This window comes from Mycteria americana, chromosome 2 (genome assembly GCF_035582795.1).
Source record: "Mycteria americana isolate JAX WOST 10 ecotype Jacksonville Zoo and Gardens chromosome 2, USCA_MyAme_1.0, whole genome shotgun sequence".
NCBI lineage: Eukaryota > Metazoa > Chordata > Aves > Ciconiiformes > Ciconiidae > Mycteria > Mycteria americana.
In genome coordinates this window covers 19,632,430-19,653,093 of record NC_134366.1, presented here as the reverse complement: position 1 = coordinate 19,653,093, position 20,664 = coordinate 19,632,430, and the positions used below count along the sequence as shown (strand labels likewise).

At 40.3% G+C, this 20,664-nt stretch overlaps 1 protein-coding gene across 3 annotated transcripts in view; it reads left to right on the top strand.

Moving 5' to 3' along the window:
- Window positions 1–20,664, top strand: part of GPR158 (G protein-coupled receptor 158) — a 212,465-nt gene that overhangs the window by 12,558 nt on the left and 179,243 nt on the right. For all 3 annotated transcript variants that reach the window (XM_075492633.1, XM_075492632.1, XM_075492631.1), the window contains exon 2: window positions 3,485–3,590. In XM_075492633.1, the coding sequence (XP_075348748.1) occupies window positions 3,485–3,590 (106 nt within the window). The remainder of the gene's footprint in view (window positions 1–3,484; window positions 3,591–20,664) is intronic.

The window sequence follows — 20,664 nt, the reverse complement described above, 5'->3', positions numbered from 1 at the left end:
TTCCTGAAAAACACTTCTGAAACACATGACAGAAAAGAATGTGATTGGGAGTAGTCAGCATGGATTTATGAAGGGGAAATAGTATTTAACCAACCTAATAGCATTCTGTGTGTAGATGACTCTGCGTCCACTTCTGGGCTCCCCAGTACAAGAGACATGGATGTACTGGAGTGAGCCTAGTGAAGGGCCACAAAGATCTTTAATGATTGGAACATCTGACAGACAAGAAGGGCTGAGTGAGCTGGGACTGTTCAGCCTGGAGGAGAAAAGGCTCCAGGAGGATCTTACACGTGTGTAAATACCTGGTGGAAAAATGTAGAGGAGACAGAGCCAGACTCTTCTTAGGGGTAGTCACTTAAAGGACAGAAAGTACAAGAGGCACAAATTGAAATACAAGAATTTCCATTTAAACATCAGAAAACTTTTTTTTGACACTGTGAGGGTGGTCAGACACTGGATCAGATTTCCCAGAGGTGGTGAAATCTCCATTATTGGAGATATTAAAAAACTCAACTGAACTGAGCCTGCTTTGAGCAGGTGGTTGGACTGGATAAGGGGTTTCTTCCAAGTTTCTTCCAATGACAGCTGCTGTATGAATCTATGATTTTTTACATCTATTTTGAACAAAAAAGTTGTATCAAAGAGTTTTCAAAGGATACAAGTTATTTAATGAATTCTGGTGTGAAAGATCTGGAAGTACATTTCGTTTCTTTCCCGTACATAGCTCTGAGTGTTAGGATGCTATCCTGCTTTCTGCCTCTTGGCCCACTAGAACATGCCACTAATTCTTCAAATTGCAACATGTCTGGTACAAGGCTGTACTCAAATGCCTGCTCAGTGTCCTTAATTCCTCTAGCTTGTATGTGTTGTCTTTCTCACAAGTAACCTTTAGCTAAGTTTTTTAATTTTTATATTCCTTTGTACTGACTCTGTGCTTCTACAGGGCCTGCTTATGATACCATACAGCAAACTCTTAAGGTGTTTCTCCTCTCGTAGCAGTGATTAGTTTACCCTTAATTTTCAGTCTGTACCTCTCTCTTCGCAGAAGTGTTTGTAGAAGGAAGGGGGAGTTTCCTCTCCTACCAGTTAAAAACAAAATGTACACAGGGGAAAAGCTTTCCATGTAAAGGAAATAAAGACCTACTTCCCTAAGGTGGTTAGAGAGTCTCCCAGGTGAATCTGTTGCAGTCCTAATAAGGCTGAATCATCACTGTTTTTCCTACTGTATAAACTGATTTCTTTAGAGTAGTCAGAAGGATGCCAATGCTTGAGAGAGCCTTGCAAAAGTGCCTGGTGTACAACATGAACTAGGAGAGCAAGGAGTAGTGTTGGTCCTGATCCTGCTGCCTGCTTCATGCCTGTATGCAGCCACAGTGAGATTATTCACTTGCAGAACAGGCCCTGTCCCCAGCCTGCACACTAATGCTCAGAAAGGTCCAGAAAATATTAGAAACCTACCTGGTGGGATCTGCACATGACCAGATGAGGAAATGGTTACCTCTACTCTATGAGCAACTGAGACAGATACCTTGTTGTCAGGTTAAGGTAAGCTTGTAATCCACTGACATCAACATCTTATAAAGAATTAGTCTGTACAGTACGGCAGTTTTTCCCTTGGGGTTATTGGTCACGTGGAATATGGAAGAAACAGTTCATTGGGGTGGAAGTGTAGTTTTAGCAGTCCCTGAAGAAGCTGTTGTCCAAAACAAGAGTGGAAAGGCATAAAGCTGTAAACTAAAAATATTTCTGAATATTCTAGAAGCGTGGTGTGTGCTATTTCAAGTTGAGCTTGCTAGAGGCAGCACTTAAACATTCCAGGACATTTCTAAGTGTGCCTAGTATCAGATATTTAGATTCTAGGCAGGAGATGGAGGGGGATGAAGTGCACCTGTGCTGTCTAACTTCCTACTGGCTATCCTACATCATTTCCTAATGCATTCTTCTTCAGATCACTTAAATGACATGCTTGTGTTTCTCCGATTGGTGTATAGCATGTCTGAAGATGAATGTCCAAATATAGCTGTTGTGGACACTTTGCACTTGGTTATACTGGGGCCAGGTATGAGGGACCAGTATTGTCCTGGTTTTGGTCAAGCTCATCTCTTAAGCCTGTTCTGACTTTGTTCATAAGTGGCCTCTCAAATATATGGCTCTGTAACTCTTTTATTATTAGAGTTCATATTTATATATACTGAGCTTTAACTAGAAGAGTCAACATGCTTTGAGGTGAGCGAGGTATTCTTGAGATAAAGGTTGGGCCGTGCCCTTGGTAGTCCACAGCCTGAAAGGGTGATAGTGTTTGTAGTCGTGGAAATCACAACTTTTGTCTAAAGTGGCTGAAACGGTTTACTTAAAAGAAGTGGTACCCTAGATTTAAGAAATCAGTACAGAGCGCTCATTGATTATGACTGAGTCCGTGTAATGATCTAACTACCAGAAGTTGCATACCGACATTTTTGCTGAGTCCAGACAGCAGCGAAGCAGTTAGATACGTGCTTTCACGAGATGATGCTATAAATGTTCTACATCCAAAGTCATTCTGGACGTTATTTTAGAGAGAATAAGGAAATTTTTGAAGGCATTTTTTAAGATAAGCAACTGCAATCTTACAGCTTTTTTTCTTCTGGTGATTTCCGAGTTGTTTATAAAATAGAGCATTGGCTTTCAAATTGGGTTGTTAGCTTTTCATTCAAAAAAATTTCTGAGAGAAGCTGCTGCTGCTGAAAACTTGAGCGTACTTGGCATAGGACTAATACAGTTCAGACAGTCCTTGAGGACCTGTGTGTGTAGGAAACATTTGTTTTGGTTTCACAGACATCAGTGGCCTACTCCTGGCTCGCGCTGCCCTTCCGATGTTGTATTGGGTATTATACCAGTGCTGGCTGGCAGAGATGGGGAGAGGGGGGTTTGGGTGCCTGCTGGAGGAGGGTGCTGAGCTGTGGAGGAGAGGCCTGAAGTCACCAGAGGTTGCGGTGTGTCTGGGGAGAGTACGGAAAAAGGCTTTTGCCGGTTGTTTTGGCAAATAGCATTCCCTGGAGCAAAGGGGAGGATGTCGTCGTCACCAGGCATGGGGTGAGGTGCGGCGGCTGGTACAGTACTCAGGGTCAGCCAGGGAGGTTGCTGGCCTCGGAAAAAGTAGTGCAGGTTGTTCATTGTATTTATTTTCATTCTTTGCTTCATTGTAAAATGTGAAGGTCATTAAATTGTTTGAGTGTATAACTTATGCTTACTTGCCACCCAACGCTTAGTCAGTGCATTAGATTTACCGAGCTCTTGCCGTAATACATCTCAGTAAGGTCTAACATAAGAATGTGTCTCTGCAGTTGTGGCTTCGGGAACACAAAACTTCTCTGTTTTCAGACATTTCATCAAATTCCGTATTTAGAAGAAAGATGTAGTTCCGCTTTGCCGGCTACAGCATCATAAAGAAGTTTAACCTATTTCTGTAGTCGCTGTGTTCAAGGCTGTTTTTCTCTTTTTTCAGAGGTGTTGTCAAAGTCGACATCAATCTGCAGAAGGTGGACATTGACCAGTGTTCGAGTGAGGGATGGTTCTCGGGGACGCACAGGTGTCATCTCAACAATTCCGAGGTATGTCTGTCCCTAAGGGACTGAGTTACACTTCAATAACAAGTCTTACCACTATGAATTTTCTGTAGTATAAATGCTGTCTATTTTATAGACTTTAAATGTGGTTTGTAGGCTGAAAAAATCTTTCTGCATAAGGCGTTACTGTATGCATGAGTTTCAGGAGTGCCTGCATTTCAGGAATATTGGCGTTAAATAAAACAGAAGCTAAGTTACAGTGGAGAAATAACAGCTATAGGGGTAAAGAATATTACCAGTGAAACGATTTGTGAAGTTCTGCTTGCAAGTCAATTATTTTACTCTCAAAATCAAAACAGGCTTTTAATGTCAGTGTCACTTTTGACTGGACACCCTTGCAAAATACAGTAAAAGTAGCTCAAATGCTAATAATAATTATTCAGAAAAACATGGGCTTTTGGTAGGATGGTACAGAATAACAGGCAGAATTGGATACTGTAATTCTTTCTTAATAGAAATGCCAACATTTTGACAGAGCTGACTAAATGTTTCTGTTCAGCTCTTTCCTGCTTCCCCTTTCTTCTGAAGGTCTGTGTCTGGCTCCATCTGTCAGCATGTTGTGGATCTTTCAGCCCGGCCAGTCATATGTGTTCAATGAAACTTTAAAACAAAATACATTCAATGATTTTTCTTTTTATTATGGCATATGATGTTGTTTTCAAAGGCACCCATTTGTTTTCTGTGAGAGTAGGCATCTCGTGCACTTCTGTGCTTTCAGAAAGGACAATTAAAATGTAGGGAAAGTTGACGGTTGTCTACCGGAATTCAGGAGATGTTTGCCTAATTTGTTATAAAATGCCAATTTATCAAAGCCAAGAGTAAATTTAGGAAAAGAGTTGATTTTGATGAATTCATCTACTAGCATTTTTGAGCAAGAAAAACTCAGAATTTTTGTAAACATCCTTTTTGGTATTTTTCACTTGAATTTTCCTTTTCTTAAAATAAACTTGAAATGAGAAATCAAGTAGTCTTTGATAAAGACAAATTTTAAATAAAATATTTCTGCAAATGGAAAAAAAAGGTTTTTTTCTTTGTCAAGTACTTTTTGACTTATGAATTCAAGGGAACACTTTTTCAATATCTCATGTTTCTTCCTAGAAGAAAATATTGTTTCCCATGAGATCTGGTAAACCTTGTTTTTTAATATATGCTAGTTATCCTGAATGTGATTATAGATTTTGGCAAGTGCTCCTCCTTTTCCTAATGTCTTATGAGCAAAATTGTCAGCAGAAGGGTGGGATTGTAAGTTGCAGCTCTTCCTGCAACCAAGAAGAAATGGGGAAAAAAAAAACCCCTATGAGAAGACTAAGAAAAACCAAGGCAAAAGTAAAATGGAGAAAATGAAGAAAGGTCAATGATGGTCTTTAATGCACCTTTGGTCTGGTTCAAAGCCCATTGTTTGCTGTAATAGGCTCTGAATCATGCTCTGTATTCTTAATGTATAGGAAAACGGAATCTGAATCAAACCAAACTGGATATAATTCCACAATTACACTCCCTTCCAAATCTAAGTCCTTAAGAGTGTGTCCTGGAGAGAACAATGCAAAAAGCTACTCTCTCTGGAAGAATTTGTTGGAGAAGGGGGGGAAATAAAAGGATTTTTTTTCCACTCTTCACAATTCATTTTCATGGGAGTAAAAAGTAGTTTTTATTTCTCTGTAGAATTCACTCTGATTATAAAAGGGGTTTTCTTCATGAATATGACATTCAGTAAAATCTACCTTCCATTTCATTATTGCACGAGGCAAGCGGAGCATCATTTAGGGAACTGAGTGCAGAATGAAATTCTGCATGAAAGACAACCTTAAGGGTTACAGAAAGTTTTCTATGACTTGCAAAAAAACCATTTTAATTCCACAGTCTTTAGTGTCTCAGTGGGCAAGCCAGAAAATCTCACCTCTATGATTTGATCTCTTACTGTGCATGAGAAACTGAGGTGGCTGTCATGGACCACTGATGCAGAGACGGTGTCTCCACCAGCTTTGAGCTAGGGCTGGGTTCTTGGCATTCTGGGCTTCACTTTCCTGCTGAGAGGGTGTTGGATGTCTCCTGTCTGCTGAAGGAGAGAATAACATTTCTTTTACTTAAAATGTACATTACAGGTCAGTTGTTCATGTTGGGATTCTGGGGTGTGTTGTTGGAAAGCTGGCTGTGCTCAAGTAAGTTTCTTTGCAGAGCTTTTATTTACCAGACTCACTCACACTGTTGTTTTTATTTCTTTTTTTTCTGTCCCTGTTTATTCTGCATAGTGTTTTCCTTGTTCTTTAGAGCTACCAAAGGCTGCTCTACATAATTTACGATAATATTTTTTTTATACAGCACTTCTGCTACTTTTGAGTCCAACCTGATATATCAGTATACAACCAGAGCTGCTTTGTGCTGTTTTGACTATAGGAAGCACTATGTTTGCTGATGTTACAAAGGATGTTTTATTTTTCATACTGGACAGTTGCATGTTTTTGTTTTAGTAAGCCTACTGCAATGCTGTAGACCATAAGTGAGTTCCTGTGATGCAAAAAGGAATTAAAATATGCATTCTAGGGCAGAAGGTCTTTAATGAGTGATGCTGTATATGTGAGAGTGGCTCATGTTCACACCTTAAGGTGTTAATAACATGGGTAAGGAGATGAATGCTACTTCATGAATGGCTTTTCAACTTGTATGTAGAGCAACAACCTGCCAGCTGTTCTTCCTTCTCCGTGGCACTTATTAGAGTGTTAAATCAACAAGGCTGTCATGGCTGAGAGAAGGATATCTAGGTAATACAAACCTCCTCCAAAATGAAACTTGCAAGCAGGGAGTGCCTTTCCTTATTGCGCCTGAAGGGGATGAGACTCCTTGCTTAATAACAGTGACCCTGGGGATAGAGAGTTGCTGGGAACAATCTATAGAGAAGCTTTCTCTCCTTTTACCCTATAGTCACCATTTTAGGAGAGTTCAGTCCTATGGTGACTTCTTTCTTTACAAGCAGGTCCCATATGTTGCTTTTCACACTTTGTTTCATTGGAGTCTACCCTGTGGAATAAGGGCAAATTACATGGTTGTGCAGCAATGCTTTCCACACAGTTTGCCTTATAAATGCTAATGAAATTATATTCCCCATCCTGTCTTTTATCTTCTTAGAGGCAGATACAGAAATACCTGCTGACGCTGGAATGCTCTGCCTCAGATTACAAAGTCTGTCTCCAGCAGAGGAAGGAGGAGAACGGAGATCTCTGGATTTCCAGTTATGCTCGTGTTAGGCCCTCCTTTCCTCTCTTTAGTTTTGTTAAGTGACTTGAGCATTTAGTGCAGCATAGCCTTTCTGCAGACTGTTTGGATAAGCCTTTGCCATAGTGAATTTCTGATTTGGCTCTGAAAGTCTGTTTACAGCATAGCCCATACTATGTGGCCGGGCTACCAGTGCCATTAAATGTAAGGCGTAAAGCTCAGTATTTCAGAGATAAAACTCTCCTCTTCCCTAAGACTATGAAAATATAGCAAGTGACAGAGAAGGGGAAGGGAGTGACTTAGGGAATGGACAAGAGGAGAAAAAGAAACAACTTATGGGTTACTAAGATGCTTCTTTACTTTGTCTTATATTTCAGTTAATTTTATAGTGGCTAAAATCTAGTAGACACATTGCAGACAAATTTTCCTACTTTCTGTGCTGTCCTGAAGTGTTTATCTTCTAAATAAAAATCAATTGAAAGGAGGGGGATGGAGGTGCATTACAGTGAATATAAACATATGGTAAACCAGTGGTCTGTATGTACTAGATAGAAAAAAGGAAGGAACGGATGGGACCCAACTTCTACCAGAAAATAAAGAGATTGTTGTTGAAATTGCCTTCATGTGCTCTGGCACAGAATCACTAGGAGATGATGCTAACTGTGACATTGGGATTTGGCTTTGGAAGGTCATCAAGAGTAACCTGATGATGTGATGGAATAGTTGTAGCGCTAGTCCTTGCTTGAAAGAAAAATAGTGTGTGGTTGGGGAATTGAAGAATATTGCGACTCAAATACACAAAATGCTTAGACATACTATTCCTCCTTTAACTGCCATCTGTCCTTAGATATAGATGTTTCTCAGGAGGTGGATTGGTGACTCTTAAATATCTTGCTTTATGTATGGTGCCCTCAAATTGAATACAAAACAAAAGCAAGCGCTGGGAACTTTAGATTCCCCATTTTTAAATTGACTACCTAAATTCCTAATATATAGTCATATTTTTTCCTGATTTGTTCTCTTTTGTGCGCAGGACTCGTATATCCCTGATTTCATAGCAGCCTAGATGAACTGGGAGAACGAGTGCCCTCCTTCAACCTCAGGATGACTGGAAACTGCCCAGTCTAATTAGGCAGGAAGTTAGGTGAGTCTTTACACAGGAAAGCCAAACTGCAGCAGTGGCTAAAGTCTATTTCAGTTGTGATTTTTTTTTTAAAATCTTTTTTTTTAATTGTATCAGCCAAAAAGAGGCTGATAGCCAGGTGTTCTTTTCTTGACCTGGGGGAAGAAGGGACAATTCATGGTGAAGCACAGAGCATTCTCCTTCCTGTCCTCTACCTTGACACCCAAATACGGAACAGTTTCCCCGAAAAAATACATGGGCACGAGATTTGGATTCTGTGGGGCTGCAACAGATGACACGGGTAATATCGGCAGGGTTAGAAATAATTAAGATGAATTGGGTAGAGAATAAAATGATGCAGATAATTCTGAAATTAACAAACTTAGAAAAAATATAGTTATCCTATAACAAATCCAGAGTAATTTCATTGTACAGGCAAGGCTTGGTTATGGGGGTAAGAAAACATGCATTTTTACCCTGTTTGCAACCTTTGAAGATTTTTTGTTTAATATGTTAGATTCCTTCCCCATACGTGCTGGCAGCAGCTGCTGGTACTTTTAGTAACAACTTTAGAGTCCTTGTTGAGACACCAACAATAAAATCAAGGCTGAGGAGCATCTGAAGGAATCAGCTGGCATAGCTCATTGAGCTTGGCCCAACTCTTCCAACCAGCAGCATCAGTCCATGAAAAACGACAGTAGACTCCACGCTGTTCCCCCATCCTTAATGAGACTGCCAACAGCTTGCAATATGAGGCAGGCTCAGCTAACATCCCTTTGGGTTTCAACAGTATTCCACAAATGACAGCGCGCAAAAATATCTAGAGGGAATGAGGGAGGCAGAGTAAACAAGGAAGCTGCATTGCTGTCTGTATATAGTGTGTGTATATCTGTGTTTGTGGAAAGATGCATAGGCCTACTGTGTGTGTATTTATTCTGCACAAACACAAACCCAATTGAGAAAGGAAAACAAATGAGCAGTACAGCCAAAATGTTTTTTCTATTGTTTCTATTGGGCCTGTCATATTTTATTATACTGTATGTAGTATTACAGACAACCAACTGAAAAAGGGGGAGGTGTGGGCTGATTAAAAATAAAACTGTAATGGGGACTGAGTTGGGAGACAGGAAAAAAACCAGTGCTTTCCAGGTTTTTCAAACAGATGCTTTCCAGTGCCCTTGTCAAACTCGAAAAGGCTATTAATCCATATACTCTGTGGGAGGGGAAGCATGACAAGAGATTAGCATCCAAAGTCATAACCCAGTGGGTCATATCCAGTATCATTGGTTTTGCTTATTACTTGCATGTATTTTCTGTCCTGTCCGTTAGGAAAAACGCAGTCAGAATGAGAAAAATTTGAGAAGAAAGCTGTTTGTTGGTGATTCAATCTGAGTGAACAGGGTTTACAGAATATAGTTAACTTCTAATTTGGAAATAATCATCGTCCTTGAAGCTACAGGTTGCATACAAGATAGGGCAAGAGAACTACCCAAACCAGGGTAGAGAGCGTATGTCAGGATATATTTCCTCTTAGAAGAAAACAAGATCTTTAGTGGTAGAATACAAATACTAAATGCTGTATCAAATCCTGGGCTAAAGGGGCAATCTAGGACAGAAGGGGAGCGGCTCGGTTTAGCACTTTCTGGATCCAAAAGCAGAAAGGCATATCTGTTCCCTCAGACTGATGGCTGCTCACACAACTCAGTGTGTTTGAAGAGCATGCTGTAGATACAAAGAACATTTCGGATGCTATTTTAAAAATAACTTTGCATCATCTGCGTTCATGGGAAAAGTCCCTTTATGACAGTATACCAGATCTAATCTGGCACTCCCCCAGACACGATTACATAAAATAAGGTGGAGGTTTGTCAGAGCTTTCAGTGATAAACAAGGTGCTGTGAAAACCAACTTTCAGTTTAAGAAAGAGCCAGGTTGCTTAGCTACAGCATCTTTGCCTTTTTAGAAAAAATTTTAAATGACGCTGTGTCTTGCAGGAGCTAATCTTGGTTATAAATGTTTTCTTCAAAAGAAGAAAACCTTTGTAACAATTCCTTTCATCCAAGTTAGCAGTGTTAACTTGAGCATTTAAATTCATCCAGGTCACTTCTATTCACTGCTGGTTTCCTTCCCTCAGAGTTAAAAAGTGAAAAGCAGTAGATGATTGGTTGAATGATGGTGTCTGACAAAAATGAAAATAGCAGGGAGGTATTTGGTTTCTCTTGCAGTTGACAGGCGATGATAGCATTGTATCAATTGCCAGTTCTTTCAGGATCTTTTGCTACAGCTTTCAGCTCTTTCTCTGCTGGACAGAGCATCCTATTAGGCAACACCAATTAGCTGAACTGGTGGTTCTCCCCGTCGTGTTTGGGAAGGAAAGAGGTGAGGCCCAGAAGTTTTGTTAGCTGGGCAGACATGGACAAAATATACCTGGTGGGAGCAAAGAGGAAGTCACAGAGAGGGGGATGGGCGCAGGGAAGAGCTCTTCCCTGGAGAGGGACTGAGAAACTGACTGTGTGTCTGGGGCAAGAGACGGAACATCAGGGTCTATTGGGAGCCACAGAAAACCTTGCAGCAAGGAGCCTGGGACTGTAGCCAGGCTGGACCGTTCTCCTTTGGCAGGCTGGCTGTGAGCTACCTTTCCCAGATGTGAAGTGGCAGTAGCTGTATCAGATCTAGGCATAAACAGAGCACAGCTTCGTTCAGGGCTCTCATTTGTTATCACTACATTCAGAGGACTGTGCAATATCTGAAAAAATTCTCTAGGAGCATTAAGCACAATTAGATATATGCAATTAGATAAATATACAGCATTTCGGTATCAAAGCATCTGGTCCATCCTATGTGAGATTTGATATGCTTATCTTGGAAGATACGCAAGTACTCCCATATCTTGTGAGATAATATAAAGACTATTACCCCTATCTTACAGCTGGGACACAGGCAAAATTATTATCTCTAAACTGATAGACACCCTGACTCAAATTGAGGTGTGATCTCCAGGTGTGCAAATTACCCTCTCCATGGTTTGGTTTCTGCAGAAAGGTATGCCGAGCATGTGAGCTGAAAGGGAGTCCTGATGTGCTCCAGCCAGGGCCCAGGCTGGATCATCTTCAGAGTGGGATTTTGGGGTACATTACAGCATGTATCCACCCCACGCTTCAGATACTTCCAGGAAGAGTTAAGCATCCTGATACATTTTTGAAACCTGTGTCTGACCAGCTTCGTAGTTTTCTTAGTGATCTTGATTTGTGATAGCTTTCTGGTTGAAAATGAAGCCACACAGCCTCCTCTTAGCTAAACACACTGTTGCTGCGCTTGCTGTCATTGCAAAGGACACCAGCTTCCTATGAACTGTGCAGACTCTGTTCCTGACTTGCATACTTAGTTATTTGCTTACTCAGGCAATATACTGCAGAAAGTTTTTTGGTTGTTAAAATACGAAAATTCTGCTCACGTACGTATTCTACAGTTAATTATTTTTGTTGAAAAAACATGGACTTGAGAAACAGTAAACCAATGGAAAGAACTCGTCTGCCTTATTTTTAAAAAGCTTTTATTAAATGTAGCAACTGCTTTTTTTTATACTTCATGATACCTGCACAAGAGACAAGTTTAATTTAGCCTTGAGAAGAAAGTTCATTCCTCTTTTTCTATAACAAATTGAAATTAGATTGAAAACATATTAAAGATCCCAAGATGAAAAACTAGAGAGAATAGCTGCTGAATCTTCATATTCAAAGCAATGTACTGAGCCATAGTAATAGCCTTAATGGAAACAAACTCATTTAGTTTTATTTTTTGAGCACAATTTTATAGCACTAGACATTCAAATACCATTATTTTTGTTGGTGACTTCTGCTAGGAGGTGAATGTTTTTTTGCAAATGAAAAAGAATTGCTTTTGGTTTGCCTATGCTTTTGTTTAGATCCCAGTAATTCATATGATTTGTTCTTCTAGTTTGCATTTGCCGGTACTGTAAACTGATGGCTATCGGGTCATCCATTCACTGAGCAGGGGCCTGGTCTCCTAGAAATTTCTCAGTCTTTACTAACCTACTTAATATCACAGAATCATAGAATGATTTGTGTTGAAGGGACCTTAAAGATCATTTAGTTCCAACCCCGCTGCCATGGGCAGGGACACCTTCCACTAGACCAGCTTGCTCAAAGCCCCATCCAACCTGGCCTTGAGCACTTGAAGGGATGGGGCATCCACAGCTTCTCTGGGCAACCTGTTCCAGTGCCTCACCACCCCCATAGTGAAGAATTTCTTCCTTATATCTAATCTAAATCTACCCTCTTTCAGTTTAAAGCCATTACCCCTTGTCCTATCACTATGTGCCTTTGTAAAAAGTCCCTCTGCAACTTTCTTGTAGGCCCCCTTCAGGTACTGGAAGGTTGCTATAAGGTCTCCCTGGAGACCTTCTTCTCCAGGCTGAACAACCCCAACTCTCTGAGCCTATCTTCATAGGAGAGGTGCTCCAACCCTCTGATCATCTTCATGGCTCTCCTCTGGACTCGCTCCAACAGGTCTATGTCTGTCTTCTGTTGGGGGCCCCAGAGCTGAATGCAGTACTCCAGGTGGGGTCTCACAAGAGCAGAGTAAAGGGGCAGAATCACCTCCCTTGACCTGCTGATCACACTTCTTTTGATGCAGCCCAGGATACGGTTGGCTTTCTGGGCTGCAAGCACACGTTGCCAGGTCATGTTGAGCTTCTCATCAACCAACACCCCCAAGTCCTCCTCCTCAGGGCTGCTCTCAATCCATTCTCTGTCCAGCCTGTATTTGTGCTTGGGATTGCCCCGACCCATGTGCAGGACCTTGCACTTGGCCTTGTTGAACTTAATGAGGTTCACATGGGCCCACCTCTCAAGCCTGTCAGGGTTCCTCTGGATGGCATCCCTTCCCTCCAGTGTGTTGACCACACCACACAGCTTGGTGGTGTTGGCAGACTTGGTGAGAGTGCACTCAATCCCACTGACCATGTTGCTGACAAAGATGTTAAACAGCGTTGGTCCCAATACCAGCCTCTGAGGAACACCACTCGTCAGTGGTCTCCACTTGGACATTGAGCCATTGACCGCAACTCTTTGAGTGCAACCATCCAGCCAGTTCTTTATCCGCCAAGTGGTCCATCCATCAAATCGATGTCTCTCCAATTTAGAGACAAGGATGTCATGCGGGACAGTGTCAAATGCTTTTCACAAGTCCAGATAGATGATGTCAGTTGCTGTTCCCTTATCCACCAACGCTGTAACCCCATCATAGAAGGGGTCACATATATCTTCTTGAACTGAGATACATAATATCTTCTTTTGTGTTTCTTCATGGCTTTGTTGCCCTATGCTGTTTTAGATCACAAATATATTAAGCACCAGTGCTAATGTGGGAATGCAGAACATTTGAATTTTAATCTTTATCTTGAGTATTTCTTCTTTTCTTTTTATGTTTTGGCTAGTTTATAAGCTATTACTGAGCTTCACCGTATTACTGGTTTTCTTTCTCGTTATTCTCCTTTAAGGGTTTTACTCTTCTTTCTGTCAGTGAATAAGTAGTGAAAGCAAAAACACTTCTCCCCAACATCTTATACATGTAAACTTCTTAAGATAAATAAGATATTTACCATCTTTGATTCCTCCTTTACTTGGAAGAGATGGTGAGGAAAAGTAGATATTACTGTAGAGACAAGAAAGACAATTTTATATTTGTAATACTGCATTGTTTTCTTCTTGCAGCAGGATCAGAATTCCTCTTCAGTTAAATTTAGTCCCTAGATTTACCACAACTATTATTTTCAGGGCAATCGGTTTCCATTTACTTGCATAAAATAGATAGTAGCATCTGCTTACTGAGCTCTGCTCTTTCTGTTAGAATATAGTAGTTACTTTTTTTACACCACCAATTCCAGCTAATCATTCTGTTAATTTTTTCATCTTTCAAATATGGTTGGCTAGGGAAAAAAAATATTCATAGAGTGGTATAACTATGCATTCTAATTTAGTGGTCCTCTAACTTTCATCCAAAACAGTTATGGTCTTACTTTTACGTTTGAAAATGAAACTAACTAGGTTGGCCTGACCTGAGAAACAAACTGAGCTTTCTCTATAGCTGATAAACTGAATTATTTCCAACCTCAAATATTTTTTTGTGTGCCTGTTTTTATATATGCATTTATTTACAGCTAATCTGTGTATATGTGTGCACATGTATGAGCATCATCTAAATGCACACGCATGCATGCCTACATATACATATGTAGGGAACTGTGAATGACTTGGTCATTTGCACATAGGCATTCTGCTAGAACTGTTCTGTGATGAGATGTTACAGAGGCTGGGGACATACTGGTCCTTGTCTTGCACCTAACCCCATGCACCAGTACAGGCTGCGGGGCTGAAGGGCTGGAAAGCAGCTTTGCAGAAAAGGCTCAGGGGGTCCTAGTGGACATCAAGTTGACCATGAGCCAGCAATGTGCCCTTGCGGCAAGGGCGGCCAACAGCCTCCTGGGCCGTGTTAGGCAGAGCGTTGCCAGCTGGTTGAGGGGTATGATCTTTACCCAGCCTGGTGAGGCAGCATCTGGAGGCCTGTGTCTGGTTCTGGGCTCCCCAGTTCAAGAGACATGGATGTACTGGAGTGAGTCCAGCGAAGGGCCGCCAGTATGATTAATGGTTTGGAATACCTGTTGAGTGAGGAGAGGTTGAGCGAGCTGGGACTGTTCAGCCTGGAGAAGGTTCAGGGGATTTTATCTGTGTGTGTAAATACCTGATGAAAAGGTGTAAAGGAGACCGAGCCAGACTCTTCTCAGGGGGAGTCAGTGACAGGACAAGAGGCAATGGGCACAAACTGAAACAGAAAAAGAAAGCTTTTTTTTTTTTTTTTTTTTACACTGTGAGAGTGGTCAGACACTAGAACAGGTTGCCCAGAGATACGGTGGAGTCTCCATTGTTGGAGATATTCAGAACCTGAACGTATGTGGTCCTGGGCAACCTGTTCTAGCTGAGCCTGCTCTGAGCGGGGGTTGGGACTGGATGATCTCCAGAGGTGCCTTCCAGCCTCAGCTGCTCTGTGATTCTGTGGTCAGCTGCTCTTTCAACTTTCACACGATTTGTTTTTCCTGTCTGATTTATATCTGGAGAATATGGTATCCCTTCTGAGCTTTGTATTTCCACTGTGTTTTATTCACGTTTATGTCGAGGCTCTCTTCCATTGCCAGCTGCTTTTGCTCACCAGCTGTTTCTTTTAAACTTCTCGTAAGTGTGTGAAGATGTGCATGTGAGTTTTTTGAGAAATCATTTACTTCTGATACTTTTTCTGTAACATGTTCAACACTTCTTTCTCCTACTACAATGGAAGAAATGGCATAAGTATATTCAGGTTCTTATCTTTTAGTTAATAGCTGCAAACATATCTACTTATTTACTTTCAGAACTTCAAAAGCTGGTTTAGTAGAGATAACACTAAGATTTTGAATGATGATACTGGCTTGCTGCTTGGGCTAGGGTTGAAATATTTTTATCCCTTCATATATATTACTTAAGTATCTATGGTTAAAGCTTTGAAAGGGGGGAAGATCTGCAATATAGATATCGTAGTGGGTTTTATTTGGATAACATACACTGCATTATAAGATGTGAGTTTTCTAAACAAGTAAATTAGACTACAATGTATAGGATACTGTCCTAGAGATAGAGGATAATTGCTAGGGTTAGTCAGTAAATTGTTATTGGCTTGTTTGAAATTATGATGTTTTGATACTTGTTTTCATCCTGAAATTGAGTGAAACTGATACCAGCAGGGCATTTTCCTGAATTAACATTTTTAAAAAGTATTAATTTGGTAATATGAAAATAGATATTTCAGGGAGCTGCCCCAGGAAATTGTATAATTTGAAAGACTGATAAAACTTGATTTAAAATGTGCATTATTTTTAATCCATTCTTATGGGGGAAAAATGAGAAAAAGACATTTTGAGAAAGTACTGTTTTATGGTAATAGAAAAAGGCTTGGTGATAACATTTTGAGCAATTCTGGAAACCTATCTACCAGTCAAAGCCCCACCAAAAACATGTCCTTTTTTCTTCTTGAAAGGTTTAGAAACTTTTGATACCATTTGTCCAGTTCCATCACTAATCATATCTGTCTTGCGCTGTTCAATAGTCATAGTGTTTTTTAGCTCAGCCAAAACAGCTTTTCTCTCTTCCAAGAAAGGAAGTCAAATAAAGCAGCACTCCAGAACCTGTAAACTTTTACAAGACATCATAAAACATCTTTATATTCCAATATGTACATGACATGGCACAAATTGGTTTTAAGCATGTGTCGTGGTTTAGCCCCAGCCGGCAGCTAAGCCCCACGCAGCTGCTCGCTCACTCCCCCCCCGGTGGGATGGGGGAGAGAATCAGAAGAGCAAAAGTAAGAAAACTCGTGGGTTGAGATAAGAACAGTTTAGTAATTGGAACAAAATAATAGTAATGATAATAATGAATTGTAATGAGAAGGAAAACAACAAGAGAGAGAGAGGAACAAAACCCAGGGGAGGGAAACAAGGAAAAAAAATTAAAAAAAAAAAAAAGAGAGCAAATATTTGCCCTGTAGAGCTTCAGCTCCTGAATTCATATTGTTCCAGAGCCCTTCAAAGTGAATATTGCATTGTACTAGCTGAAGGAGGCATTTCTTGGTAGTTCAATTACACAGAATTTTTATATGGATAACTAATAGGATGCTTGTTTGAAATAAATGTCTAAACAAAATGCTCCAACCATCCTGATGTGAATCTTCTGGAATGTTTTTGTGAAAAACTCCAAGACTGACTTTTTTTTTTCCTTGGTAATGGCATGAAATTTAATTTTGAAGTTTGAGTTTTCTTGCAGGATAGGACTCCATAATAATGATTGCTTTGTAAGGGACCGTTTTATTCCTACATAGTCTGTGTAATTATAAAAAGCAATTTTTATGAAGTATTACTCAGTAAGCTACTTAAAGAAGAATTATTTTTACCGATTTAATGCATATTTCAGTTATGTTTCATTTCCATAGGTGATTGAGCGTTGCTTTTAATTATGCATCAGTGGATTATTCTAGCTGCTTTCTAACGTTGTTTAACAAAAATGATACATTATAACAGTCATTTTTGTTATAAGTGTAATGTAAAAATATTTTCTTCAGTGATTACATGATTATATGATTATAAGGAGTCACATTTTGCATCTTTATCATTGTATTGTACTGCACCAAATTTAAAAATATTTTCCCTATTTGTGTATCTTTGTTATTACACTGCTAAATGGTGAAAATGCTGGAACACCTGGAATAATTAAAAGATGCATCAATTTTGAAGTCTTCACTTCTCACTGAATTTTTTTATAGCCCTTGGGTTAATTCTATGTTTAAATGTATACGTATGTTACACAAGAAATGACTGCCATGTCTCGCAGATGTATGAAAGAAAGCGCAGTGGTGTGTATGTGAAGCACCACATATGTCGGTGGGATCCTATGGCCGCAGAAGGCTCCCCTTAAGCTAGAGCTACAAGCGTCAATGTCCTATCAAGAAAAGAGTTATGGAAGAAGAGGAGGGCTTGAAAAGGATAAATTCTGTACAACAGCTGAATACTTACCTTCTTAGTAAGAGCTACATGACAAGAATAACACTGTTAACATTGTTAACATTGACTCTTATTTACAATGAAATAGCGTCTCACTTGTCGATTGCAAACATCAAACATTTGACTTTGTCTGTGCTTTTATTCCACTCCATTTGTTTTCTCTGAAGATATAAACACTGTTACAAAGAACAGTCCTTGGGTTTTTTTCCCTATTATTTCTTGCCTTGATTAAGTCCCAAATAATTTTGGGTTGCAAGTGTGAGTAAGTTTGTAGTTATCCATTCAGACTTTCCATAGCTGTATGATTTCATAGCAATAGCTTTACATTAGGAATTGGTGTTTCAGTCTGGAGCATGCAGACAGTTTTCACTAATATGATTTTAATCCTTGTTTGATCCTGAAGAACAGAGGCGGTAATCTGTGATCTCTGCAAAGATGAGCGGAGCTGCTGACCTGTTGCGCTGGCCCTCAGAGCCCCTGTTGTGCTTTGTTCTATGACCAGCTTTTTCGAGTATTCTTTGTGAGGCATTTTAGATCTTGGAGGGAGAATGAAAGCAAATGGGATATGTTCTTCCCTCTTGCAACAAAGGCTAATCAGCTCACCATTCAGTGGATCATTCTCCCTTTATCACCTTCTCGGGTACTATTGATCTTGTTCAATTTAACCATCAGTACAAGCGACATACTCTTAGTGAGTATAGCTCTGTGGATGTGGTCCAAATCGTTGAGGTCAGACCAGTTTCTGGCAGGCATTCATTCTGACTTCTGGAGCACCTCTGTGCAGGTTAAAAGTCTTTCGTTTCTGCTGCCTTTTTTGGAAAGGAGAACACTTTTATTTTCTGAAATAAAATAACTACTTAGCTTACTAGTGGCATTTCCCTTCATTTTTGGAATGACTGCAGACATCACGGTGGTCATATTTACCTTTCAAGAAGCAACATTGTATTGATAGCCACCACCGTAGTGATGTGTTTTTCGGACCCTTTCCCTTTTACCTTCTCCCCCCACCAAATCCCACGCCACACTTTGCCTTTTTGGAAAAAAACCAACTCCAAACTGTATAAATTTCTGCTCTTGAATCTGCAGTCTTATTTTAGATGGGAGTCTCTAGCTTAGCCTAGCCTTAGTTTTGGATTGTATTCCTGGTTTTGGGAAGTATGCAGATGTAAATGAAGCTACTTGTGTGCAACTCTTTGCCTTAAATCTGGTTTTGCTTCTCTCTCTAGATTGACTATCCAGTGAAATGCTTTGGAGTTTCAGCATTTCTTTCTAACTATATTTCTGATCTCTTCTATTCTTCTCTTCCTATTATTTTTGTTTTCTTATCAGTTTATGTAGCATCTCTAGTAAATATGCTGGAATGCATTAGGTTGAAGTGAGTTTTGAAACTGGCAGAAACTTGTGTATTGTACAGGTTTGTGAGTGTTTAGGTGTGTGTGGAGCAGCAGACTGCTGCACCCTCCCTTGAACCTGGGCCTTCCTCTTCTCCGATCTATGTGAAATCCCTTCTGCTGTCTGATAGCTGGGCCACTGTGGGGGGGAGTGAAGGTACAACTGTGCATTTGTTTGTGGTGTTTATTTTGCCCTGATGACTGTGAGCGCAAATGCGTTGTAGGCTGGTGATATTTGCACTGTTAATTGGGAAAATCAAATCCAAATACGGTCCAACCTCTTCTCTCTCTGGTTTTCAAGTGCAGACCAGATACCTTTCTGGAAGACCCTTATTAGCCATTCACATGCTGTTGGGATCTGGGCAGAGGTGTTTTGTTTGAAGCGGTTCGTTTTCTGCTATATAGTTGGTCAGATTATATTATCTAATACTCCCCTTTTGCTTAAAATATAGTCAAAGTCACACAAGTGTTGAATCATTTTATCATATGCACCTTTGGTCCTGTTACTCTTTCAATTGCTGAGGGTTTTTGAAGTATAGTAAATGTCTCCCCCCTCTTTGATGTCTTTTCTAAACTAAATTGGCTGAGAGTCTTCCAAACCCAGACAATTATACAACAGTCCAGTACAATTTTATTGAGTATAACCCCATTAGAGAGTTTTTGACTTCAGATCTGGTTTCCTTTTTGCTTCAGCCACTCACATTTGTGACGTTTTTGCCATTAACCCCAAAACTTCTTTAAAACTTTAAAATGTTACTACTCTGTAATGAATTTCAAGAAGACAGGAGTTAATGTGGTTGCTGTAAAACTCCTGGTTGCTGGTCTGTGGCACAAATGCCGGTGCGTTCCCAGGGCTGTGCAGGTTGGAGTGACTGCAGGTGGGTACCACAAAGGTCTCTGCCTCTACTGTGAGAGGTGAAAATGCAGAGATGGCAGCATCTGGCTCGCCGAATCAGCAGCTTGTCTCTATTTTGAACCACTTCTGCTCATATATATGAAAAGTCTTCTTAGCACAGCTGAACAAAAATAGAGCAATAGTAGAAGAAACTTTTTTTTTCCTTCATGCATCTTCCTCAGACTTGTTGGTGGACAGTTAAGAGCCTAGTTCCTATTAAGCTTGTCTCTGTAATGAAAATCAAAGAAAGATATCCAGTGGGCCTCTGACAGTTTTCTTTGTGCTTTCTTAAATATCCCCACTACATTTCAGTTACAGAATTAGTCTTGTTTATTTGCTACGTGGCATCTTGTTGAGAGAAATGAGGCAATGCTTTGGGGTGCTGTGGCAGCCTGAGAGCCTCGTGGGGAGCACCACTGGACTGGTCGCATCTGTCTCTCCTTGAAAATAGTCTGTAAGTAGAAAAACAACAACTAGCTTTTGGATGCTTGCCTGAGATTGCCAGATTGGCTTTTGGAGAGGAAAAGCTACAGACGTGAACTGAGTGAATCTTGTTCAGGATAGATGCAAGAAGTGTGGAGCCTCATAATAAAGGTCTTAGACAATCTTTACGCAGAAGACAACAGGTTTTTAAAGAAACAGCACAGCTTTTTTAAAGCAACTCACACAGTTTGCACATTCACCTCAAAACACTGTGGCCAGACATCTGTAAGGAAAAAGTCCAGGTTCAGATCAGCCGACATTAGACTTCTTTAACTTTGTCTTTTTCTTTTTTTCTCCCTCCTTGTATAAAGTAGGTTCTCCCTTAAACCACTGCTAACACTGATCTTGTGAGA